Here is a 23858-nt window from a genome sequence, read left to right on the forward strand (position 1 = left end):
TTGTCTACAACGTGATCAAATTATCCATGACTGTTCCTGTTCGTAGATTTACTTTTTTGATGCAAGAGCTTTAGCTTTCTTTTCCGGTTGGCGTGCCTACCATAAGTTTCTAGGTAAGCGTATTTATTATTTATCTGAAAATATCACTCTAATCCATTAGGTATATTGCATTATCGTTTTACGTTAACTTTCTGCATGTGTAAATTTATCGTTTTGTTCAATATGTCATAGTTTATGTTGTATTTGGTTTGGTTGTTCTAAAACATAACCTACGTAAGTAAACGACTAAACCGAAAAATATATATCACTTCAATTCAGTGAGTCAAAATCAATGTAGGTTTAAACTTTTATAAACGTATTGCTAAACATAACAAGATTTATGTGTTTATATATGTTATGGACATCAAGTTTTTCTAAAAATTGTTCAGAACTCCTATACTGGAGTACATGTAGAAAGGAAACTTTACTGTGAGTTGAGTGCTATATTAGGAACATGAAATAAGCAATTAATGGCAGAAAATAAATTGTGGCTAGCTTTACTAGGCTGTTCAGCCTTAAGGTTGGCAAGTCAGTGAGTTTGTTGATCAACCTCAGGGTGTCAGACAGTTAGGTGAATATTTTAAGAGTTTACCTTCAATACTGTAGTTGAACAACACTCTCAGGAAGGCTACTTTGCGCTGTGGTAGATTCGACAGATAGGTACTAATGTTAGGTGGGTTTTCATGAGCGTATTTTTTTCTGTTAGGCCCATCCCCTATCGGGAAATCAATTTTACTTCAATATGATAAGTGCCCAACACTGAAATTGAATCAAATATTGATAAGAACAATTTAAATGCTGTCAGACATTACCCTGTAAATCACACTGTAAGTACTAGGCTATGCTGCTGAAATTTGGTTTAAATAAAAAGTTGTTCTACAATCTAAAATGTGTATACTTCTTTTACATGTAAAAATATGGATTCACTATAATACAATCTTAAAAGTCTATAGTCTAATGTAATTCAGTTTGACATAATTGTTCCAAATTAATTCAAACTTAGTTAAATCATGAGTATGGTATTTTGAGTAACCGCTGCTAGATACGGGAAGTACTTTTATTTGTCTATAACGTTCATGTAACCTATTGCTGTGGTAACATGTTACCAGCGGCTGATTCAATCTCGGTATTAACATCTTGCTATTACTGAAATGACGTTATTAAGTTGCAAGTAAACTGAGACTACTTAAATGTACATGTGTATGAGCGCTCACATGATTAAAACTTGAATTTAGGTACTATCTTGAGGGATGTTTCTCTTTATTCACTAGAAGTGCAGGGTGATCTTACGTCTGAGAAGTTATAAATACCCCTGGTCATCAGTGCGGGCTTCAGTGGCGCCTTCGGCTCCACCCTGCACTTCTGGCGAATAAAGGGAAACATTCCTTGATATAGTACCCAAATTCAAGCTTAGATTACATGAGTGCTTGTTAAGTTTACCTTTAATTTTGGTACTACTAAAATTGCAAAATAACTTCTCATAGTGTAATATTTCCATTTCTCATCGTATTGCTTGCACGAAATCACCTCGGTTGTTTCTGGAGTAACCTAATACCACAAAGTCGTTACGAGAACACCAAACCATTTAGCACACCTGTTACCGAAATACAGCTAATAGGTTACCACGGATTACACTAATTAACACTGCCCATTTTTAATGGCTCCCATGTACATTTTTTATTTGTGTTACAAGGTGTCAGACATGTTTATCCTACATAATAGTAAAGAGTAAATTAATGTTACACTGTTTTTGTTACATTTTATAAATACATACAGCCAGGCAGTTTTTTATCATAAAATTATTATTACTAAAAGGTGTAAAAACAGTTGTATACTGTAATTTGAAATAACATAATTTGGTTTAGGTAGTTATATCAAGGATTCGTTACTCATAAATATTGATAATCCGAGTGCTGGTTGCTTATTATACTGCAGCCACTAATTTACTCCTAGGGTACTTTGGGATTATACCGACCACACCAGTATGAAGGACACAAAAATAGAAATTTATAGAAACAAACATGATAGAACGAAAAAACAACTCTTCAATTACAAAATTACAAACTTACAAGCATTTCCAGGTATTGTGATCGGTATTGTTGTCGCTGTTATCTTATCTTTCTCGAGAATCCTGATTACGGCAGGCCCGCGCGGCATCACGTGATTTGCACGGTACATCATTGCCTTTCCATTACAATTCAATTTATATTTCTGATTAGCCCCTCTAGAATTTGATATTTTACTGATAGGTACTATCTCGAGGGATGTTTTTCTTTCGTCGACATCAGCGCGGGGCAGCACCAAAGGTGCTGCCGAAGCCCGCGCTGATGGCCGGAGGCACTCGCATTTTGGGTGGCGGAATGTGATCAAGAATAAAAACAAGTTTTGAGTGTTTTTTTAATAAAAAGTTTAGTTTGGTAAATGTTTGTTTTTGTTGAATTTTTGTGTTTGGAGAAATGTAGAGGTAAAACACGGAAGTACAACAAAGCGATGCACCAGCTGAACGGGCGGCGAGACTCTGCAATCACGTTATCTACTAGACGCTCGACTTTGACCTCTGTCTGAGGATGGGGAGGTGTTTGCGATAAGACAATTCCTGTTTTATATTGACGAAATATTGTTCTACGCTAATCTAGTAATCAGTAGAAACGAAATGTGAAATAACGATTCATGTCTGGGTGTGGTCGGTATAATCCCAAAGTACCACTCCTAGTCCCCTAATTTGATGATGTTAGGTGCTTATTGGGTTAAATACAGTTATTACACGATTACTGCCAAGGGACTAAAATTTGCCACCTAAAATCTAGCATAACTTTTTAATCTACACACAAACCATGAGAGCCACGGTCCTCATTTTTACCATGGTACATTTACAAAGTAGCCTAAAAAGAGAATAACATTAGATTGACCACGCTCGGATGTTATTTTTAATTTTTTTTTTTTTCAATTTTCTGAGCATGAGCACATTCGTGTGTCCTTGTCAAATTTTTGTTGTACATATAGCACATTACTGTATCAATGGCATGATTTTTTGGGACCTTCAATTACCAGTAAAGTGTGTTTTGTGGAGTGTAACTGCTTGGTTTAACTCATCATCTGAAGAGTTAAGAAATGCCAGAACAATCTATTCTCTGAAGTTTGTAATCTTCATTTTAGGTTGACATTTGTTATAAACAACTAGGGAATTCACAATTTCCAGATTGTCATTTATAAGTGTGTTTTGATGAGGTATCATCCTTATCTGACAGTTTGTTTTCTGAATCTGAACCTCCACCGATAAAATCTGGTATAGAAAGGATCTACATTTGCATCCAAAGAAGTCCTCAAATGAAAAGCCCCTTTAAGGACGTAATGATTGTTTAGACTATTAGAATTTCCATGTACACTTACTTGGTGTATCATTCAATACTTAATTGAATGACAAAAGCCACATGTTGCCCAGTGCAGGTATAGAACAAGGAAATATTACTCTGTGCAAGAAAACATAACTTTGTTATTTGTAATTTCCACTCCTTCAAACCTTATATTGTTTTGTTCCAGATGATAATGGAACGGGTTAATAACGGGAAATTTGTATTTGGTCACTCCAACCATCATTTCACATTTACCAAATTTAAGACAAGATCTATCTGTAACAGATTATTAAAGGCTCACCTAATCGTAATATGCAAAGTAGGAATATTCTCGTTTTGGAACATTCAACGTCACAAAAGAAACATTCTGCAATTTTATTTTAATACCTGAACAGGGAGAACTATGTCTTTATCTTTAAATATGTTTAAAATGTAACCATCATCAATTACTAACAAGATACACAATGGCAAACAATACCGAATTAGAAGAAAAATACATCATTGAACAAACTTCACCAAATATCTCTCCTATAAACTTCACCTGTCCATCTCTCCTGAAAGATCCATGTATCCAGAAACGCCAATGCCCCTGGAGTTGGTTAGTTCAAACATAAACAATGTGATGATTTTTGTTTTATTGTGTTGGGGGGAAAAGTAAGATATGACTTGTAATATTTATTTAGTAGATAAAATCTGTTGGAATTTTTAAATTAAAACTTTATTTAAACCATTTTTAATTGCAACTATTTCATTGTTCCCTATGGAAGTAGGAACAAGTATATTTTATCAAGTTTAAAAAAAAAAGTAGATATCTGTAATACTGTGTATGACTTCTCTTGTACATTAGTGCAAAATACTGAAAATCTGCACTCATATAAAAGTTGTCTCTCATATTTGATTTATTATTTATTACATGAGAATAAGTACAATGTCATATGTTAACATTTAGTAACAATAAGAAATATTCTAAAAGCCAATGTTATCGGCCCTTGGTACTCAAAGGGTTAAATATCTGTTTGTTACGGATGGGACTAAAAAGAGAATAGAAATATAGGAAACAGAACTTCTACTCCATGTAAAATTTTTTGTGGAATATATTGGTGTTTAAATTCAAATAATATGTGTTAGGTAACTTGTACTTCTACTTCATTGTTAACGTAATGGTGTCAATTTGAACTATGGCAGCTTTATAAGGAAAAGATTTGTACAACAAAGTACGCATTACAGATGGGACACAGAGTATAATATAAATAAAACCCATGATAAAGGTATAATAAATGTTATATTTTTAATTACAAAACTAAAGTATACAAACAATACGTATATAATAATATAATTTAATAAAGTCTCACTAAGCCTACAGTTGTTCCTAAAAGGATTCTTCTTAAATTTAAAAAGATTTCATTCAAATTAACTTTTCAACAATAACTTTTCTATAATAAAATATTTGATTTTCTGATTCTTTTATTTCCGGAGACGGAAATATTTCTTATACTTTTCTTTTATTTCTTATAGTTGCAGACACATATTCTGTAAATGCAACAATAAGACTTGAGTTGTCGATTTTAAATAACTGTTCATTGGTTTTTCCATCAACTATAGTCATGTACCCAACTTCAATATTGTAGTGCTTACCGACACAGGTTTGTGTAATTTCCACATACTCTTGTCTTCTTCTGTATTCCTCATTAACAAATTCTAAGAGAATGTTGTGGAGGAGAACAATTCTAAGAGGATTGGAATCTATTCTGTGTCAGGTGGGGGAGGTATTAGTACATACTAAGATAAAAAACATAAGGAAGGGAAAGAAGAAAAAAAGGGTTCAAACATATCATGTGTAAGATATCAAAAGTAATTGTTATTTTTGGTTAAAGCTGTTCAGAATTATAACAAATGAAAGATCGTCAAAGTAAAATATTTAAAATATATTAACATTTTAATTTTGTTGTAGGATGTTGATGCCTCAGAAAAACCGTGTTGCAATCTATGAACATCTTTTCAAAGAAGGTGTCATGGTTGCCAAAAAAGACTTCCATGCACCAAAACACCCTGAATTAGAAGCCATCCCAAATCTTCAAGTAATAAAGGCTATGCAGGTAAGGTTTGTTCTTTAAGATTATAGTATCTAATGATTGTTAAGGTACAATCACACACATACTTACTTATTGCCTCCAGACTATACCACTTAGGTGTACATTTGACTTTGCTGATGCATTTTTGTAAGATGGCAATAAACATATATTTATTTATTATTTATTTACACTTACATACTTATTTGTATGTTGTATGTGGATACTTACATTTTAGAGTTTAAAAAAATGTTTATACTTTTCAGTGTAACATACTTGTTTTATAAAAAAAAAAAACTTAATTTTGATCGTTTCTATTATGTAGTATAATATTGTTTTCTAAAAGTACTAATATAAGCATTACCTTATACTAAATATCACTGTTCTTTTTTCTTTGGTTGATCATAAATCACCACCGGCCTAAGGTGTCTGCCATAGTCAACCTGTAGCTTTTCCAATGTATTAGTACATTCAACTGAAAAAATGTAAACCTCATTTTGCTAACCTCTTAATGCTTACTGCATTAGATTTCAAATGAATGAACATACACTGATTCTTGCAATTAGTATAAAAAGTACAATGTTGATTATTCAAGAGGATTACTTAATACTTTATTTTATTTTTTATTTTTTTTACTCAAATTAAAGTGAACTTTCAAATTTAGTAGTTTGTTCTTATTTCCAGTTAATGCCACATCTAGAAGTACACCTCTAAACTATTGAATTAACGAAAAACATCATTTTCAGAGCTTGAAATCTCGAGGATATGTCAATGAGCAGTTTGCTTGGCGCCACTTCTACTGGTACCTAACAAACGAAGGAATTAGGTATCTCCGAGATTACCTGCACTTGCCTCCTGAAGTAAGTAGTACTTATATTTAAATTATATTTATGAAATAGGTAAACAATATATATATGACAGATATATTAATAAAACTACAATATGGTAATTTTTAAGTAAGAACTAAAAGTTTTAAAAAAGCACTTTTTTACTTAATTTATTTTTAAATTCTTGTCCTGTTCTCTATTTTTTTAACATAGCTGCCAAGTTTGTTCAAACACTTGAAATAAAATTTAGAATACCTTGTTCATAGAAACTTGTTCGCTCTGAAAACCAAGAGTTCACGGTCGTTTTTACTTCTTTGTCACCGTTGTAGAGGTTCCACTATGGTTTGAGATAGCGGAAAAGATCAAAATCACTCAGGGCTATAGAGTGAGTGGTCTAAAACTCTCCAGCTAAAAGAATCCACAAAGTTTGTGTCTGAGCTGCTGGTGCCTTGCATCGTCAATCATCCTTCATAAGCATCCCACGTTTTCTGTTTGAACATTGTTCAACACACCTGTTGCTCTACGTTCTTAGTGTTTCACATTATGATGGTTCCTTATAAAGTTCACCAACAAAATACAGACTCCATGTTTTTGCTCTTGTGTAGTCTGCTTGGCCTTACTCTTTACAGTAGATTCTGTGTCTCCAGTTACAATCCTACTCAACATGTCATTAAGTTCAAAATAAGCAGCAACATAATATAATATATTTATATTTATTTGGTTTTTAGAAAACTATCTTGTTTTTATTTTACACACAGTAAACAATGTAAAACTGTTATCTAGTTTTTCTAATTATAATGCATTATCAGATTATATTTAAGCAAACTGTAAAAACTCTCATAACAATATTTTATTTAAAATACAAGAGACATCCGGGTCCAGGAAATTTGAGTTAAGGAAAGTAAGGTTAGGAAAATTAAGGTAAACTTGTTCGATTTAGATTTGTACAAGCATGTATGTTTGTTGATACAACATTGTGATGTTAAAGATATATGAAATGTTGTGGATTCACTTCTATTTTATGGAAAGCATGCAAGTGATGAATAATATAACAGATCCAACGCTGATCACTTCTGTGAAGAAAAATATTTTTCTGATGCATGATTGAGAATCCAGTAAAACCTTTCATATATCTGACTTATTGTGGTGACAGGGTAGGCCGGATATTGTTAAAACCGTGTATTCCGTATATTTCAATATGTTATTGGGAAAATGTTGAATATTGGGTTAGAACTGTTTTTAAAAATTTATGATATAACAAATTTCATTCTAATTGAAAGTAAACTAATGCACTGTATATTTGATTTTTATATATATATTTTATATATATATATATATATATATATATATATATATATATATATATATATAATAGATAGTTCAAACGGGTATGAATACAAATGTATTTGAGTAATATATACAAAAAATTCAACTTTCAGTAATGTAGAGTATTTAAACAGCTGACTCGAACAGCACTGCTGTCACAGTTTCGCCAAGGTCATTCATTATTGTTTGTAAATAATAAACCAGGTTGTCTTGAAAGGAAGCAAAGCCCACATCTCTCCTGCCTGACCCCAAATGTCCAATAGAACTCGGTTACACAAAAGTAATTCTTGATTCCCTACTATAATTTATATTTTGGTTCTTCACCTTTTTACAGCCCTAACTCATCTTCTTTGTTCCCTTTTTTTTAGTTGGGAATATAGGACAGCCCATTCTACAATTTCCATCATGCAGTCTATTAGACTATCATAATTTGATATACGAGGGGGTACCCAAAAAAAAACCGGAATTGTATTGCTGGCAGCCAGCAGCTTGTAGTACACATTCCTGCCGCTAGGCATGTGTCGCGCAACCCATTGCGAGCTCAGTGACCCCAGTTCCGTTGTCCTAGTGCATTCTGTTCGTTCGTAGTGACTGTTTTCGCTAACCCTGTTTTGTTCTTGTTTCGTTTTTTGTCATGGCAAGTTTAAGTGAACAACGTGCAGCTGTGAAATTTTGTTTTTTACTTGGTAAAAAATGCTGCAGAAACTATTTTAATGTTGAATACAGCTTACAAAGATGATGCTATGGGGAAAACTCAGGTCTACTAGTGGTTCGCTCGATTTAAAAATGGCGACATGTCGATTGAAGACAAACCTCGTTCTGGACGTCCATCAACCTCTCGAACGGACGAAAATGTTGAGAAAATTCGTGAACTTGTGCTCACCGACCGTCGACAGACAATTGAGGAACTATCAGAGAGTAGTGGGTTAACTTGGAGCTCGGTTCAGCGAAAAGTTCGCCAGAAAAGACCCGATTTGTGGCAGACTGGAGACTGGTTCTTCCACCACGACAACGCACCGGCACACACAGCCATTTCAGTTAGGCAGTTTTTAGCCAAAAACGGCATGGTTTCCGCTGCCCCACGCACCTTACTCGTCTGACCTCACTCCATGCGACTTTTTTTTATTTCCACACATGAAAAGAGGCTTGAAAGGTCAACGATTTGACAGCGTTGAAGAGGTTAAGAAAAAAACGAAGCTCGAGCTTGCAGCCATTTCTAAAGATGACTACAAAAAATGTTTTGATCAATGGAAATACCGTTGGGACAAGTGTATTAGTTGTAATGGAGATTATTTTGAAGGAGATAAGGTCGTATTGTAAAAAATTTGATAATATATAATTTTTATAAAATAATTCCGGTTTTTTTTGGGTACCCCCTCGTACAGTATTTTAGTCAAAATTCGTATATTTTATATTATTTTGTACTTTGGAAGACGTTTATTCAGGATGGCTAAAATATTTTTTTTCCGTATTTTGTGATTGAAACACTAAATTCACATTTCTTTATAAATGTGTACCCTCTTCTATATAAAATTTGACACAATTTAAATAATTAGATGCTCTATCGGTATAATGTCTATTGGGAACAATATAAAATTATGGATTTTCATGATTGCACGCACCCCTTTTTTATAACAGTTTATGTTGTGTCAACTGTAATAATAATTGTGCTTAATCTCATTATGTCAGCCATCGTAATATCAATTTTACTTAGACATAAACTAAATTCATCATCTACATTGTTGAACATGTGGTTTATATTGACTACTGGATTGGTAAATCATTAATTGAAAAGATAAAGAATTAACTTTTCTGCTTGAAACAGTTTGTCGATATTTCAACAGGCAAATTTATCCATACAGCTGGATTAATAAAACTGAATATGATTATTTTAATTATTTGTTTAAGGTCCTAATACCTATTGTTTCAAATTAATCTGGATAGAGACATGCATATGATGAATAATTACAGATCCAACTCCGAAATGCCTTGATGGACTTAAATAATCTGAAGCATGTTCTTGGGGATGTTTTTATTTGACTTGTCATAGAATTGTAGTGACAAATAATACTTACACTCATAAAAACCATTTCACACAATCCCATAAAAGGTTTTGCTGCTTAACCCGGGAGCACTCACGCTATTAGATTGAATCTAACATAATTTTTATGTTATATAACATTTTTTTTATTTGTTATCTTACAACACTGAACCCTTAATTTATGCTTCTATGGGTATTTCTGCTGCGTATTGCATCATGTTTAGACATTAGAAGTTGCTGGGGTGGGGCGTCATGGTGGGTGAGGTGGACGCTCCTCGCGGGTTATTAGTTTCAACCTAACAGCTCGAGTGATCGCGTCAGCCCAATGTTAGGAGCGATCTAACGGCGCGAGTGATCGCGTAACTGCCAGTTTAAATCCATCAGTTGAGTGATTTTTCTTGTTTTTCTGTTTGCTTTTGAGTTATATTTCGTAGATTGCTCTATTATGACTTTACAATTATTGCAATGAATGAAGACCATGAAAAAGCCGTTCTTAGTTGGTTGGATGATGTTAGATTCGATCTAACAACACGAGTTCTTGCGTAACTTCTTGTAGCGCAAGTTCTCGCGGGTTAAAGAATAACATTTTCTGTATTTTAATTTGTTTAGACTATAGCAAGTAAGATCGTGTAAATTATGGTCAATTGAATTATATAATCACGTATATAACTACATGACAATGATATTGTAGATTGTACCATCAACACTGAAGCGACAATCACGTACGGAGACGGCTCGACCACGACCAACAGCCGCTCGTGGTGGAGAGGCTAGGGCTCGTGGTGCCGAGGACAGAGACGCCTACAGGAGAGCTCCAGGTGGCAGTGGAGACAAGAAGGCTGATGTCGGGGCTGGTACTGCTGAGATGGAATTCGTAAGTAATTCTCTTTACGTGTTATGTTATTGACTGTTTTAGGATTTCTTTTTTTAATTGATTTAAAAATGTACTGTCGCTAAATTCCAATAAGTTGATACAATTGTTTTATAATTATAAAAACTGCCTCTAAGAATGTTCTAATTTATTAAATTTAAAATTTGGAACCAGTGACATATAAAATCTACAATTATACTTGGTCTGAGTAAGTTAAACATTATTTTGAAAGTTTTCGACAAGTAAATGTTTATATTTTCTTCTCATACAAGATGAACATCACTTGATAAAATTAATACAGTAACACAGATTTTAGTACTACACAAATCAAAGGTTTGTTTTAAATTTTATAACAACTAATAAATATTATATATATATATTAGTTTTTCTATTACATTATTATTATTATTATTATTATTATTATTATTATTATTATTGAGGATGCACAATTTACCTTTGGATATCCTAATCCATTGAAGCAAATAACATTTGCAGAATTGTAAGATTAAACCATTGTAATTTTTTTCATAAAAGAAGTTTGTTCAACTTTATTTTGTTATTAATATGTTTCAGAAACATAAATTTAAATTAAACGTTAGAGCAACAAATTATTCCAAAAACATTTTGTTATTCCAAAAGTGTTAGTTTTTTTATAAAAAAGGTTATTTTTAATTTTATATAATTTTTAAAAGTATTTTGCATGAAAAGAAATGGACAATTTTTAGTCAGGTTATATATGTAAATAAGTATAAAATAATGTAACGTTATCAACAAATAGCTGATTGAATTCAAAGCTACAAAATAATGGGGAACATGTCAATGATATGGTTTTATAAACTAAACTAATGTGAGCTGAGCTGTTCACAATAAATAAACCAGCCAATATCGCTACTGAATCTAGTCCAGAATACAGGTTTTTATTTAAATTCTCCACACTACCTTATCTAGTTAATTGAAAATGAATTTTTTCCCACCAGTTCACTCATATATGGATAATTGTTGCAGCGTGGAGGGTATGGCCGAGGGAGAGGAGCTGGAGCACCACCACCCCAGTAATGTTAATTTATGAAAAATAAAAAAACTTTTATTACAGTTTTATTGTTTTAATTATTCCAAGAAATCTCTGTAGTGTGGTCCGAGATGTTTCCTACTTCCAGCGTGATGTAGGTCCCCTGGTGTCCCGGTAACGGCCGGCAGCAGTCTGCTCCTCGTGTGCTGCCAACTCTTCATCTATCAGCAGCTCAAAGTTGCCCAACTTGTCGGGAGTCGGTATTTTGTTCCATCTCGTGCTGTAATTGTAATTCAAATTTATTTTTGGTTTAACTTAATAAATATTTAACGTAATGGAATACGTAATATTCAAAGAATTTACTACACTCAAAATGATGGTATAGCGATTGGGAAATTCTCTTTCATGTTTTTATGAGTTACTTTAAAACTAAAATAAAATATTTGCCAAGAAAGTGGATACAATGTGTTGATGATGTCTGCAATATTTAGTGAAAATGAAAACCTACAAGACTTTTATCTCTACCCAAAATTCATTTTACCTTTCCAATAAATATACATACGAAGTTCACCAAAACAATAGTATACCATTTGTAGATGTTTTAGTAATCAGAAACCAATTGAAAATTTAAGTTGACATTTACAGGAAACAGACGCATATAAATAGATTTATTGTCAACAAATCTAGCCACCCACCTCAACAAAAAAGAGCTAGTTTTAATTCAATGACTTATAGACTTTTAAATACACCACTCCTTATTGGCAACTACAACAAAGAATTAAACTACAAAAAAGATATTGCTATTTTTAACGGTTACACTACTCAGCTTATTGACAACATACTTCACAAATCAATCAAAAGAAAATCTAGAACTACATTACTACCCCTTCAAGATAACAAACAAGAATCCATCTGTACAATATACAGTAATATTTCTAATCAATTGTCAAAAGGATACAAACAAATCTCGTCACTTACAAAACAAACAACAAATTATCACAAATATTAAGAAATCCCCAGGACAAAAACTCATTTGAAAACAAATCAAGAATTTATGAAACTAAATGTAATGACTGTTATAAATTATAGCACATTGGCCAAACAAAAGGAACATCAAGACATGATTCAAGGAACACTTTGCACATAATTATAAAATATGGAAGAAATGTAAAGTCTGCTATTGCGAATCACTGTATTGAATCTGGACACACCATATCTAATAAAAATTTACGATTATTGAAAGAAGGTACTAACAAATTACACTCAAATGCTTGGGATACATTTTACATTAATACAAGTAAAGAAAAACATCAATAATGAAGACTGATCTATTCAAAATTCAATTAACTCTCATCTCAATTTATAAGAAAATTAAAATGTATTTCTGTTTAAATATTTTTTACTGGCTAATGAAATGTGAAAAATGTTAATATAATCTTGGGGAGAAACTGTGAGGTTTGGCTGGTGCTGCGCTCTGCTTGTTTTTGCCGATAATGTAGTTTTGAAATAAATGAGGGAAAGGAAAGGTTGGTGGAGATGACATTTCTGGCTCAATTCAATGGATGGTGTGAATGAACAAGAGATTAATAAGAACACAACTTAATTACTTGTGTAATCGCAATGCTTTTCTTATTAGATTTTATCCTCATGATCAGAAGTAGTGTATTTTTATTCTCAATTTTCAATTAATGTACAAAACACTAATTATAAGTTTCTTGTTTATTTAAAATTAGAATGTGAAAAATACAACATATACGATTTAATAATGCAACAGAGTTGTATCTATACAACACGATCAATCAATGAGCGAATCTGTAACTTTGTAAAACTAAATAATTTGCTACACTAAAGTCTACATACAGATGCATGTAACAGTCACACAAAAGATTGTGAAACACATTATAGTCTGCCTTGGACGCAAACACTACTGTAAACAGAAAATGTCCAGTTACTGAGCCCGGCTCCTTCCCTTTGTAGGGCATAAATAACTCCTCATAGGTCCGGTCTATCACAAACTCATAATGCATGACAATGACATAACCTCTTGATTCTTTACTCAACAAATCCATATTTTACAAAAGTGCAGTGTCATGTCCTTGCAGGTTTGAACTTGCAGGCCAGGTATATTATTTCAACAAACTTACAAGTTAAAAATTTATTATGAACTAGGTTTATGCTAATTATATGAAATTGGATTGTTAACAGGATAGACCAATGGACACCTAAAATGAATAAGTATTTTTTTAGACCCATTCATGCATGGTGGGTCGACATCGTTCGTGAAATATAAAAAAGTTTTAAATAATTTCACCATTCTGCGTCAGCATTTCAAAATTGTTCCACTCAACACCAAATTGGTAACACTGTTTATGAAGCAATTTCACCTTGAAAAAGCTGTGAATTTCATTATGAGGATTGAGTGGAAACAGAGTGCTAATATTTTCTTTCAGTTAAGTATTCAAATTCTTCATATTTTGGGAAATAAAAATATTTGTATATAATGATAAGTGTACTATTGCATAAAGCATGTACATTTTATAACAATTTGGAGAAACTAGCAAATTGACTTGCCCATACAGCATTTACTGTATGGCCAGATGGAGGGTTAAAAAGCATTTGAACAAAGACAAAACAGCTTTTCTTACTTAAACTAAGTAACAGTAACTTACTCTGGGATTCCATCTGGCGGCAGCACAATATTTAGTATATTGTTTATCAACTTGTACTTTAAAATTCTGTCATTTACAGTTGTAGAGCTTAGAGACGGAGCAGCATTTACCTGGAATGCAAATACTCAGTAGGCACATATTTCAACAATATTATGTATGAATTTAATTGTATAAATGTATTGTATAATCTTAATTTGTGTATGTAGTGTATTTGATTTAATCACCATACTAAAATGTATTACTAGACCTGATAACAATTTTGAGAGAAGTCGACAAAAGCAGGTAGTTGGATTCACATTTGCTAGAACCTTCCACTTAAGAAATAAGCATAAGAATGTAATAAACAGGATGGAGAGAGAGAGACAGCTGGCATATTTGGATTCATCAGTTCAATTACATTCAAAATGCTTATAATTAAAAACTTGGACTCAACCACCTAAATATACAAAATGCTGTTAAATGCATTAGTTAAATTGTAAAAATCCACAAATTTTTTCTGTTTGTCGATGTATTTTGTAAACGTAAACAGCCAAACTAAAAATTTTGGTTCATTGTTAAAAAGTTTTTCCTTTTTTTTAATGTGTCAAAGTAATCAAGAACACATCTTTATATTTTATCTGACAAGCAGCTATGAATTTGTAACAATTTCACAACCCAAGTAGCAGTTTACTGTCGTATTATCCAGTTCTAACTATGTGAAAACAAATTACATCAATACACGGATATTGTAATATCAAGTTTGCTTGTTAAATACACATCAGATCTTCACTGAAGTGTAGGGGTGAGGCTGTGTGTGGCTATAACTGAGAGATCACAAGTTCGATTAAGGTGAGATCAATAGTGGGTTTGGACCGCTTTCCCATAAGAAGTTTAGTATACTCAATTGAAATGCCCCTGGCACGTAAAGAACCCCCTTAAAAAAAGTTCATTTCATTAATATCAACATTTTTTTACTCTAAGAAATACGCCACACGTGTCATGTCATACAAAAGTCAGATATACACAAGTTAATTTGTTGTTAATTCCCATAAGGGTCGTTTATCTTAAAGCAAACACATATTTATGACATATATGTACTTAGATTGAACATCATCCACCAAGATGATGTAATAGTACTGGAAGGACTAAGATATGTACGTTCAAAGTATACAACCTAGAGTGTATAGTTTGTGTAGTGAAAACGTATCTCTTTGGAGCAGTGCTCATTCTTATATTACTAGAAATTGTAAAGAATTTAATTTAGCCCAACACAATTTCAGTTTTTTTTTATAAAACAGTCCACATGGTTTCAGAATTCTTTTAATAATTTGCCATATACAGTAAAAAACAAGCTATATTGATTAAAAAACAATAGGGAAATGGTTAAAAGCGTATCTTTTGCTTAGGGGTGACTACTTGTAGAAGAGTTCTCGAGTTCAAATTACAAAAATTACTATAAATGAAATTCATGTACAACATTTCATAATAAATCTCTTTGTGGATCATAAAAGAATAATAACAAAAAATTGTTGAATCGCTCATACATTGGGTAATGCTTTAGTGAGTTTTTCACTACATGACTATTAAATTTTTAATTATTTTGTGTTATTACTTTTTTAGAATGTACTTTATATTAAAATTTATATCTTTACATTATTTTTGTATGTATGTACAGCACAAAATAAAGATTTCTTATTCTGATGCTTAATTGATTTCAGTAACAAAATATAATTCTTACCTCTACCAGCCAAGGTTTCAGGGTGTTGTCAATGATGATGTCATAACCATAACATTCAAAACAGTGTCTGTCATTAGCCATTATGTAGCTGACAGCCTTTAGAGAGTGGACTATCAGCCAAGAGATGTTGTCAAACAATCGTTGTGTTACCTGGAAATTACTGTTATGAATGATGATATCATAACTTTAAACATTTAAAACAGTGTCTGTCATTAGCCATTATGTAGCTGACAGCCTTTAGAGAGTGGACTATCAGCCAAGAGATGTTGTCAAACAATCGTTGTGTTACCTGGAAATTACTGTTATGAATGATGATATCATAACTTTAAACATTTAAAACAGTGTCTGTCATTAGCCATTATGTAGCTGACAGCCTTTAGAGAGTGGACTATCAGCCAAGAGATGTTGTCAAACAATCGTTGTGTTACCTGGAAATTACTGTTATGAATGATGATATCATAACTTTAAACATTTAAAACAGTGTCTGTCATTAGCCATTATGTAGCTGACAGCCTTTAGAGAGTGGACTATCAGCCAAGAGATGTTGTCAAACAATCGTTGTGTTACCTGGAAATTACTGTTATGAATGATGATATCATAACTTTAAACATTTAAAACAGTGTCTGTCATTAGCCATTATGTAGCTGACAGCCTTTAGAGAGTGGACTATCAGCCAAGAGATGTTGTCAAACAATCGTTGTGTTACCTGGAAATTACTGTTATCAATGATGATATCATAACCATAAACATTTAAAACAGTGTCTGTCATTAGCCATTATGTAGCTGACAGCCTTTAGAGAGTGGACTATCAGCCAAGAGATGTTGTCAAACAATCATTGTGTTACCTGGAAATTAGTATTATCAATGATGATATCATAACTTTAAACATTTAAAACAGTGTCTGTCATTAGCCATTATGTAGCTGACAGCCTTTAGAGAGTGGACTATCAGCCAAGAGATGTTGTCAAACAATCGTTGTGTTACCTGGAAATTACTGTTATCAATGATGATGTCATAACTTTAAACATTTAAAACAGTGTGTGTCATTAGCCATTATGTAGCTGACAGCCTTTAGAGAGTGGACTTTTAGCCAAGAGATGTTGTCAAACAATCGTGTTACCTGGAAATTCTGTTATCAATGATGATATAATAACTTTAAACATTTAAAAAGTGTTTTGGCATTAGGCCATTATGTAGCTGACAGCCTTTAGAGAATGGACTTTTCAGTCAAGAGATGTCAAACAATCGTGTTACCTGGAAATTTCTGTTATCAATGATGATATAATAACCTTAACATTTAAAAGTGTTTTGGCATAGGCCATTATGTAGCTGACAGCCCTTAGAGAATGGACTATCAGTCAAGAGATGTCAAACAATCGTGTTACCTGGAAATATCTGTTATCAATGATGATATAATAACCTTAACATAAAATCATAGCCATTATATAGCTGACACCTTTGAGTATATCAGTTCGCTGAGTTACCTGGATGTATTTGAATCTTTTAGTTCCGTATTTCCTTAACATAAACCTAGTGCACAAAACTAAAATCTGTTTAACCCTTTGAGATCGGCATCAAATTCATACGAGTGTTCTATCATATTTCCAGTCCACAAATGTGGCCATGAGATGTTCTCTACCTCAGATTGGTGATTTATGACCATGACCTGTTCCTCAGTCATGACCTTTAAAGCAGTCAGCTAGAACTTTGCTAGATAGAAGTTCGCTGGACTGTGCTTTTGACTTAATGTACCAATTCCTGTTCTAAAATATTTAAAAACATTTTTCAGTTTATAAAGAAACAAACACGTAAATAATATTGTTCATATACTTTTCAGTATACATTTTTAGCAAATATTAAGTATTAGATATAAAAGACAAGATACTATCTAACTTTCACAATAAATTTAAAAACGGTTGTTATAAAATACATCTTAGTTGACTTTTGACAGAAGTAGGCTTTTCCGATCTGTGATATACATATATTTTCTTGACAACAAGATGATTTCGGGAAACAAGGCAAAACCAACTATTGAACAAAAGATACTAAGACCCGAGTAAATTTCAATGGCCATAAATATACACTTTCAAACATATTTTCTTGATCATGGCAAGAAGGAAAACTCAACATTGATGTCAGAAATATAATTCACTCAAACCAGAAGTGCTCACACAGATGTAAACCCTACGGAATGGCGTGAAAAGCCGCAGGTAACTGCTTGTAAAATATACTTGTAATTTTTTTTACTTAATATCAATTTGAGATAGTAAAGTCACAAAGCTATGCCAAATTTCAACATTGTAACTCAAACCATATGTGAAGTTAGGAATTTTATGATGTATAGATGGATAAATTTAAAGTAAGTATTTGAGACATATTTTTAAAAAGGTATTTTATTTTGTCTCAACTTAGGGGATAGTTCTCTAAAACATGTGACAATAGTTAAGTAACACTGTAAATAATGTAGTAAGAAGTTCATTTATACAAACCTCCTTTCCTCGAGTGCTTTCCAAGTACAACTGCAAATTTTGTAGAGACATTTTTCCACCGTGCATACTGTTGTACTCACCCTGAAACAAGTTAGTACATTGATAACTGGTTTGTTGAGTGTCATGTCAATTATCCAATCAATTATTCCTTTCTTGAAAAGATTCTTGGAATGAATATAGAGGTTTATTTAGTAGAAAATCTTTAAGTTTAGTTTTGAAATTATTAGTGTTGCAGTGAGTTTTCAATTCAATCGGTAAATGATTAAGAAACTTTTTCCCCATGTATGAGGTTTTCTTTTTATAAAATTCCAAGTGATGAGAATCATTAGATACATTGAACCGTGTATTATATTGATGTTTTCTTTCTGTTAAGGCAAGATTGCAGAAATGTATAACGTAATTTATGGTTTCAAATATGTAAAGATTGTAGACAGTAAATATTTGGAGTTCCCTAAAAAATTTGTTTAAATGAATTTCTTCTCTTAACATTTTTTATAATTATAATAGCTTGCTTTTGTTGAACTAGAATTTAATCTAAATTGTGTAATGTGGTAACTCCATAAATAGCTATACCGTAAACAATGTGAGAATTTATGAAAGCATAATAAACTGATTTTAGAGATTTTATACTGCAAATCTTACCCAATCGGCTCAGTGCATATAGACCACTGGAAATTTTATTTCAAACATAGTCCACATGTTCATACCAACTTAAGTTTTGATCTATAACCAATTCTAAAAATGTTGTGCTATAAGCATTCAACAATTGTTATTCTTCAATGAAAATGTTGGGTTGAAACCTGTTTCAAGCTTGTTTTGTTGAAAAAGAGATAAAATTTAATTTTCTTGAGTTTAACAAAAGGGTTTTACTTATCAAGAAGTCTTTAATCACTGAAAGACCTATGAAAGTGGATATCTCAACACTTTTGACAATTTTACCCGAGATTTGTGTCATGCTGTTTATATGCTGATGACCGCATTTGTGTCATCAGCATATAAACAGACAGCAGAGCTTCCTCCCACCACCACAGGCAACTGATTTATGTAACAAAGAAAAAAGAAGTGGACCTAATATTTATCCTAGTGGGATTATTATTACTGAATTTTTATTCAGTAATATAATTAAATGTAGTAATATATTCAATTTGCAGAAAATGTAGATGGATTTGAGGTCACTAACTAGACTATTTATGAGTGAGGCAGAGAAAGTGGGGTTGAAGATGAATTGATGCAAAAACTAAATAAATGCACTTTAGAAGGAATCAAAATCAAAGAGGAGGACCCCTACAAATTGATGGGCATGTTTTCGAACAAGTGGAGAACTTTAAGTACCTTGGGGTCACAATATCAAATAAAAACACAGATGAACCAGAGATACAAAATAGGATCAACTCAGCAAATAGATGTGTATATGCATGCAATAGGATACTTTCAACCAAATCTCTCTCTCACAAAACTAAAACTAGAATATACAAAACAATTATATGTCCAGTGCTTTTGTACGGATCCGAAACATGGAGGCTAAATAAGAAGATGAGAAAAAAGCTTCTAGTTTTCGAGAATAGAATTCTACGTAAAATTTATGGACCATCATATGAACAAGGGGTATGGAGAAGAAAACATAATAGAGAAATCAGGGAGCTCTACAATAGTACGGATGTAATAGGAGAAATAAAGTGCAGAAGACTCCGTTGGGCAGGCCATGTTTTGAGAAGAGAAGAGGAATTGCAAACTGAAGAGGGTAATGTACGGTAACCCAGAAGGAAGACGACCCCGTGGGAGACCAAAAGTGAGATGGTGGAACCAGGTGAAGGCTGATATGGAGAAGATGGGCGCTTCAGAGGAAGATGCAGGGGACCGTTCAAGATGGAGGAGCTTTGTTGGTGCGGCTAAATATCACCTCCGATATAAATGGCCCTGGGAGTAAGAGTAAGTAAGTAATATATTTAAATATTTGCTGTATTCTTAAAGGGCTGAACTATTAACAGTTTTAATACGCTTTAATATTGTTAGTTAGATTATTATTTAATCAGTACCTTGGTGTTGGTCATAGCATATATTGTCTCTGGTTTGGTTATTATATTCTGCATATGAAACCTTTTGTTAGGTTGGCTAAACTGATGTAATGTGAATAAATAAACAATGTTGTTTCTGCTGTTACAATCACCTTTTTTTGTTGGCCTCTGATCAGTTCTCTCTGGTTGGTCGGTTAGTGCAGACCTCACTACTCGTATTCTTCAGTTCAGTTTTAATAATTAGTGGTTTGTTTTTATTAAATGTATATTTTAAAGATACAGTGCATGGAGTCGACACACAACATGGTTGTGTTGATTCCTCACATGTGTGTCACAACGCTCTGGTATAATTTGTTTATTTAACCTAGATTGTAGTTATCTGTTATTGTGGTTAGTTACCCACCTGAGGAAAAGATCAGATTTCAAGTCTCGAAACGTAGTGTTACTGATTTCTTTTATCACTTAACGATGGCAAATGTCTAGAAAAATCTTTTAACGGTTATATTATTAGGAAAACTTGAAATAGGAATGTAGAAATTACTGGTATAGTAACTTTTTATAATGTTTACTATACTGAATAAAATCTGAACACAACACAACTTACCCCATGTTTCTGGACAGAGACGTTAGTGAGATGCACATACATGTTGTCCAGTTCTTGAATACTTGTGTCATATTTTACTGTGCAAAACCGACAGAACCCCAGTTTGAATAAATAAGCTTTAAGAGGTCGGAAAGACGTAACAAGTACATATAGACGAAGATCAAACTTCTTTCCTCCAATCAACAATGGATTTTCAATGTACCTAGAAATCAAAAATAATTTTTATTCAGTAATATCTAGTAGTCATATAAAATTCTTTTTTATCTTATCTAGGATTATAAAATATTTGGATGATACTAACAAGCTGAATGAAAAAACTAACCTTGAAATTACATACGATTCCTTCACCAAAGATGGATTAAAAGGAGTTTTGCTCTCACGAGACCATCTCTTTAATTTGGACAGTTTATTGATCAAAAATATGCCAGCTCCTTGGGACTTTCCACATGGCTTCATTATCCATGTACTTTGAGGACTCTTTCTATACTCCTCCACAAACATGTTGTAATCTTTAAAAAAACAGTGAAATTCAAACAAATTTGTCACATAAACAAGTTTGTATTCTATACTGTTAAAAATGTAAGTAATTTCATTAAGATTAAATTGTAACTTGGGGGACATCCACTTAAGTAATGTATAGATCCTAGCCTGTTGTCCCACGTGCGTGTATGTGTGTGAGACACAGCCTTGAAAATGTGTGCAGATCACTTACATAGTTTATGGAACAAACAAATATATATTAACCATATTTTGGACCACATACTTTGAGAAACTATCAATTAAGCAATGTGTTATAACCGCTTAACCCCCACCCACTTTATCTCATTTACAACATATTATTTTGTTAATGATAATAAGATTTAATATATGTTGCTAAAAATAAGTACAGAAATATCTTATTAATTGGACCATTTTAAGCATAATTTTAATTTATTTATTGAATTCAAAATATTTATAATAATTAGTCTGTTAGTTTTCAATTTAAATTATTTTTAGATATTAATGATTTTGAGAAAACGTTTTAAAAGAAATGCTTTTTTAATTTTATTTTTATTCTCTATTGAAGATAATTTGTCTTTTATATCAATAGTGATTCCAGTAGTGATTCATTGGGCCAGACCCGTAGCAAGTGTTGAGGTATTTGTTGTTTGATCGTAGGAACTATCATTTACTGTTTCCCTCTATCATCTATTGGGTATCCTTCTCTCTCTCTAATTTCACACTATACATCATCAATATTTTAATATATACCTGCTGGCAACACAAAGGTGATGGGTATGAAGTCAAGATGCAAGTAACGTCCAGGGACATCCCCTCTCTCAGCTATTGGGTTTCCTTCTCTCTCTCTCCAATTTCACACTATACATCATCAATATTTTAATATATACCTGCTGGCAACACAAAGGTGATGGGTATGAAGTCAAGATGCAAGTAACGTCCAGGGACATCCCCTCTCTCAGCTATTGGGTTTCCTTCTCTCTCTCCAATTTCACACTATACATCATCAATATTTTAATATATACCTGCTGGCAACACAAAGGTGATGGGTATGAAGTCAAGATGCAAGTAACGTCCAGGGACATCCCCTCTCTCAGCTATTGGGTTTCCTTCTCTCTCTCCAATTTCACACTATACATCATCAATATTTTAATATATACCTGCTGGCAACACAAAGGTGATGGGTATGAAGTCAAGATGCAAGTAACGTCCAGGGACATCCCCTCTCTCAGCTATTGGGTTTCCTTCTCTCTCTCCAATTTCACACTATACATCATCAATATTTTAATATATACCTGCTGGCAACACAAAGGTGATGGGTATGAAGTCAAGATGCAAGTAACGTCCAGGGACATCCCCTCTCTCAGCTATTGGGTTTCCTTCTCTCTCTCCAATTTCACACTATACAATCATCAATATTTTTAATATATACCTGCTGGCAACACAAAGGTGATGGGTATGAAGTCAAGATGCAAGTAACGTCCAGGGACATCCCCTCTCTCAGCTATTGGGTTTCCTTCTCTCTCTCCAATTTCACACTATACATCATCAATATTTTAATATATACCTGCTGGCAACACAAAGGTGATGGGTATGAAGTCAAGATGCAAGTAACGTCCAGGGACATCCCCTCTCTCAGCTATTGGGTTTCCTTCTCTCTCTCCAATTTCACACTATACATCATCAATATTTTAATATATACCTGCTGGCAACACAAAGGTGATGGGTATGAAGTCAAGATGCAAGTAACGTCCCAGGGACATCCCCTCTCTCAGCTATTGGGTTTCCTTCTCTCTCTCCAATTTCACACTATACATCATCAATATTTTAATATATACCTGCTGGCAACACAAAGGTGATGGGTATGAAGTCAAGATGCAAGTAACGTCCAGGGACATCCCCTCTCTCAGCTATTGGGTATCCTTCTCTCTCTCCAATTTCACACTATACAACATCAATATTGTATTATATACCTGCTGGCAACACAAAGGTGATGGGTATGAAGTCAAGATGCAAGTAACGTCCAGGGACATCCCCTCTCTCAGCTATTGGGTATCCTTCTCTCTCTCTCCAATTTCACACTATACAACATCAATATTGTATTATATACCTGCTGCAACACAAAGGTGATGGGTATGAAGTCAAGATGCAAGTAACGTCCAGGGACATCCCCTCTCTCAGCTATTGGGTTTCCTTCTCTCTCCATTTCTTTCCTGTATCGTTTGATATTCTTCACAAGCAGATCTTTTCGTGACAGTTCATAGTGGTTAGGGAAATGGTTAATCATCCTTAAACAAGAACCAAGTTATAAATATTTTGGGCCTGATTCAA

At 33.0% G+C, this 23858-nt stretch overlaps 2 protein-coding genes across 2 annotated transcripts in view; one reads left to right on the forward strand and one right to left on the reverse strand.

The window, feature by feature from the left end:
- On the forward strand, nt 1–11618 carry LOC124361782 (40S ribosomal protein S10-like). The gene is made up of 5 exons (XM_046815754.1): nt 1–113; nt 5344–5488; nt 6208–6321; nt 10347–10529; nt 11532–11618. The coding sequence occupies exons 2-5, from the start codon at nt 5345–5347 to the stop codon at nt 11580–11582; spliced, it is 492 nt and encodes a 163-aa protein (XP_046671710.1). The 5' UTR covers nt 1–113; nt 5344; the 3' UTR covers nt 11583–11618.
- LOC124361781 (polyglutamylase complex subunit TTLL1) overlaps nt 11614–23858 on the reverse strand; it is a 16821-nt gene continuing 4576 nt past the window's right edge. The window contains exons 5-12 of the mRNA XM_046815753.1: nt 23700–23815; nt 23501–23563; nt 21352–21538; nt 21030–21231; nt 18411–18491; nt 15922–16071; nt 14205–14314; nt 11614–11815 (exon numbers count right to left, since the gene is read on the reverse strand). Coding sequence (XP_046671709.1) covers nt 11674–11815; nt 14205–14314; nt 15922–16071; nt 18411–18491; nt 21030–21231; nt 21352–21538; nt 23501–23563; nt 23700–23815 — 1051 coding nt within the window. The 3' untranslated portion in view covers nt 11614–11673. The remainder of the gene's footprint in view (nt 11816–14204; nt 14315–15921; nt 16072–18410; nt 18492–21029; nt 21232–21351; nt 21539–23500; nt 23564–23699; nt 23816–23858) is intronic.

This window comes from Homalodisca vitripennis, chromosome 5 (genome assembly GCF_021130785.1).
Source record: "Homalodisca vitripennis isolate AUS2020 chromosome 5, UT_GWSS_2.1, whole genome shotgun sequence".
Classification (NCBI taxonomy): Eukaryota; Metazoa; Arthropoda; class Insecta; order Hemiptera; family Cicadellidae; genus Homalodisca; species Homalodisca vitripennis.

What these genes read in the sequence shown, in the direction of transcription:
- LOC124361782 (XM_046815754.1), top strand. Translation starts at nt 5,345, where the DNA reads ATGTTGATGCCTCAGAAAAACCGTGTTGCAATCTATGAACATCTTTTC. An exon ending in AAGTAATAAAGGCTATGCAG is followed by an intron (nt 5,489 to 6,207) that starts GTAAGGTTTGTT and finishes CATCATTTTCAG; the next exon opens with AGCTTGAAATCTCGAGGATA. An exon ending in ACCTGCACTTGCCTCCTGAA is followed by an intron (nt 6,322 to 10,346) that starts GTAAGTAGTACT and finishes ATGATATTGTAG; the next exon opens with ATTGTACCATCAACACTGAA.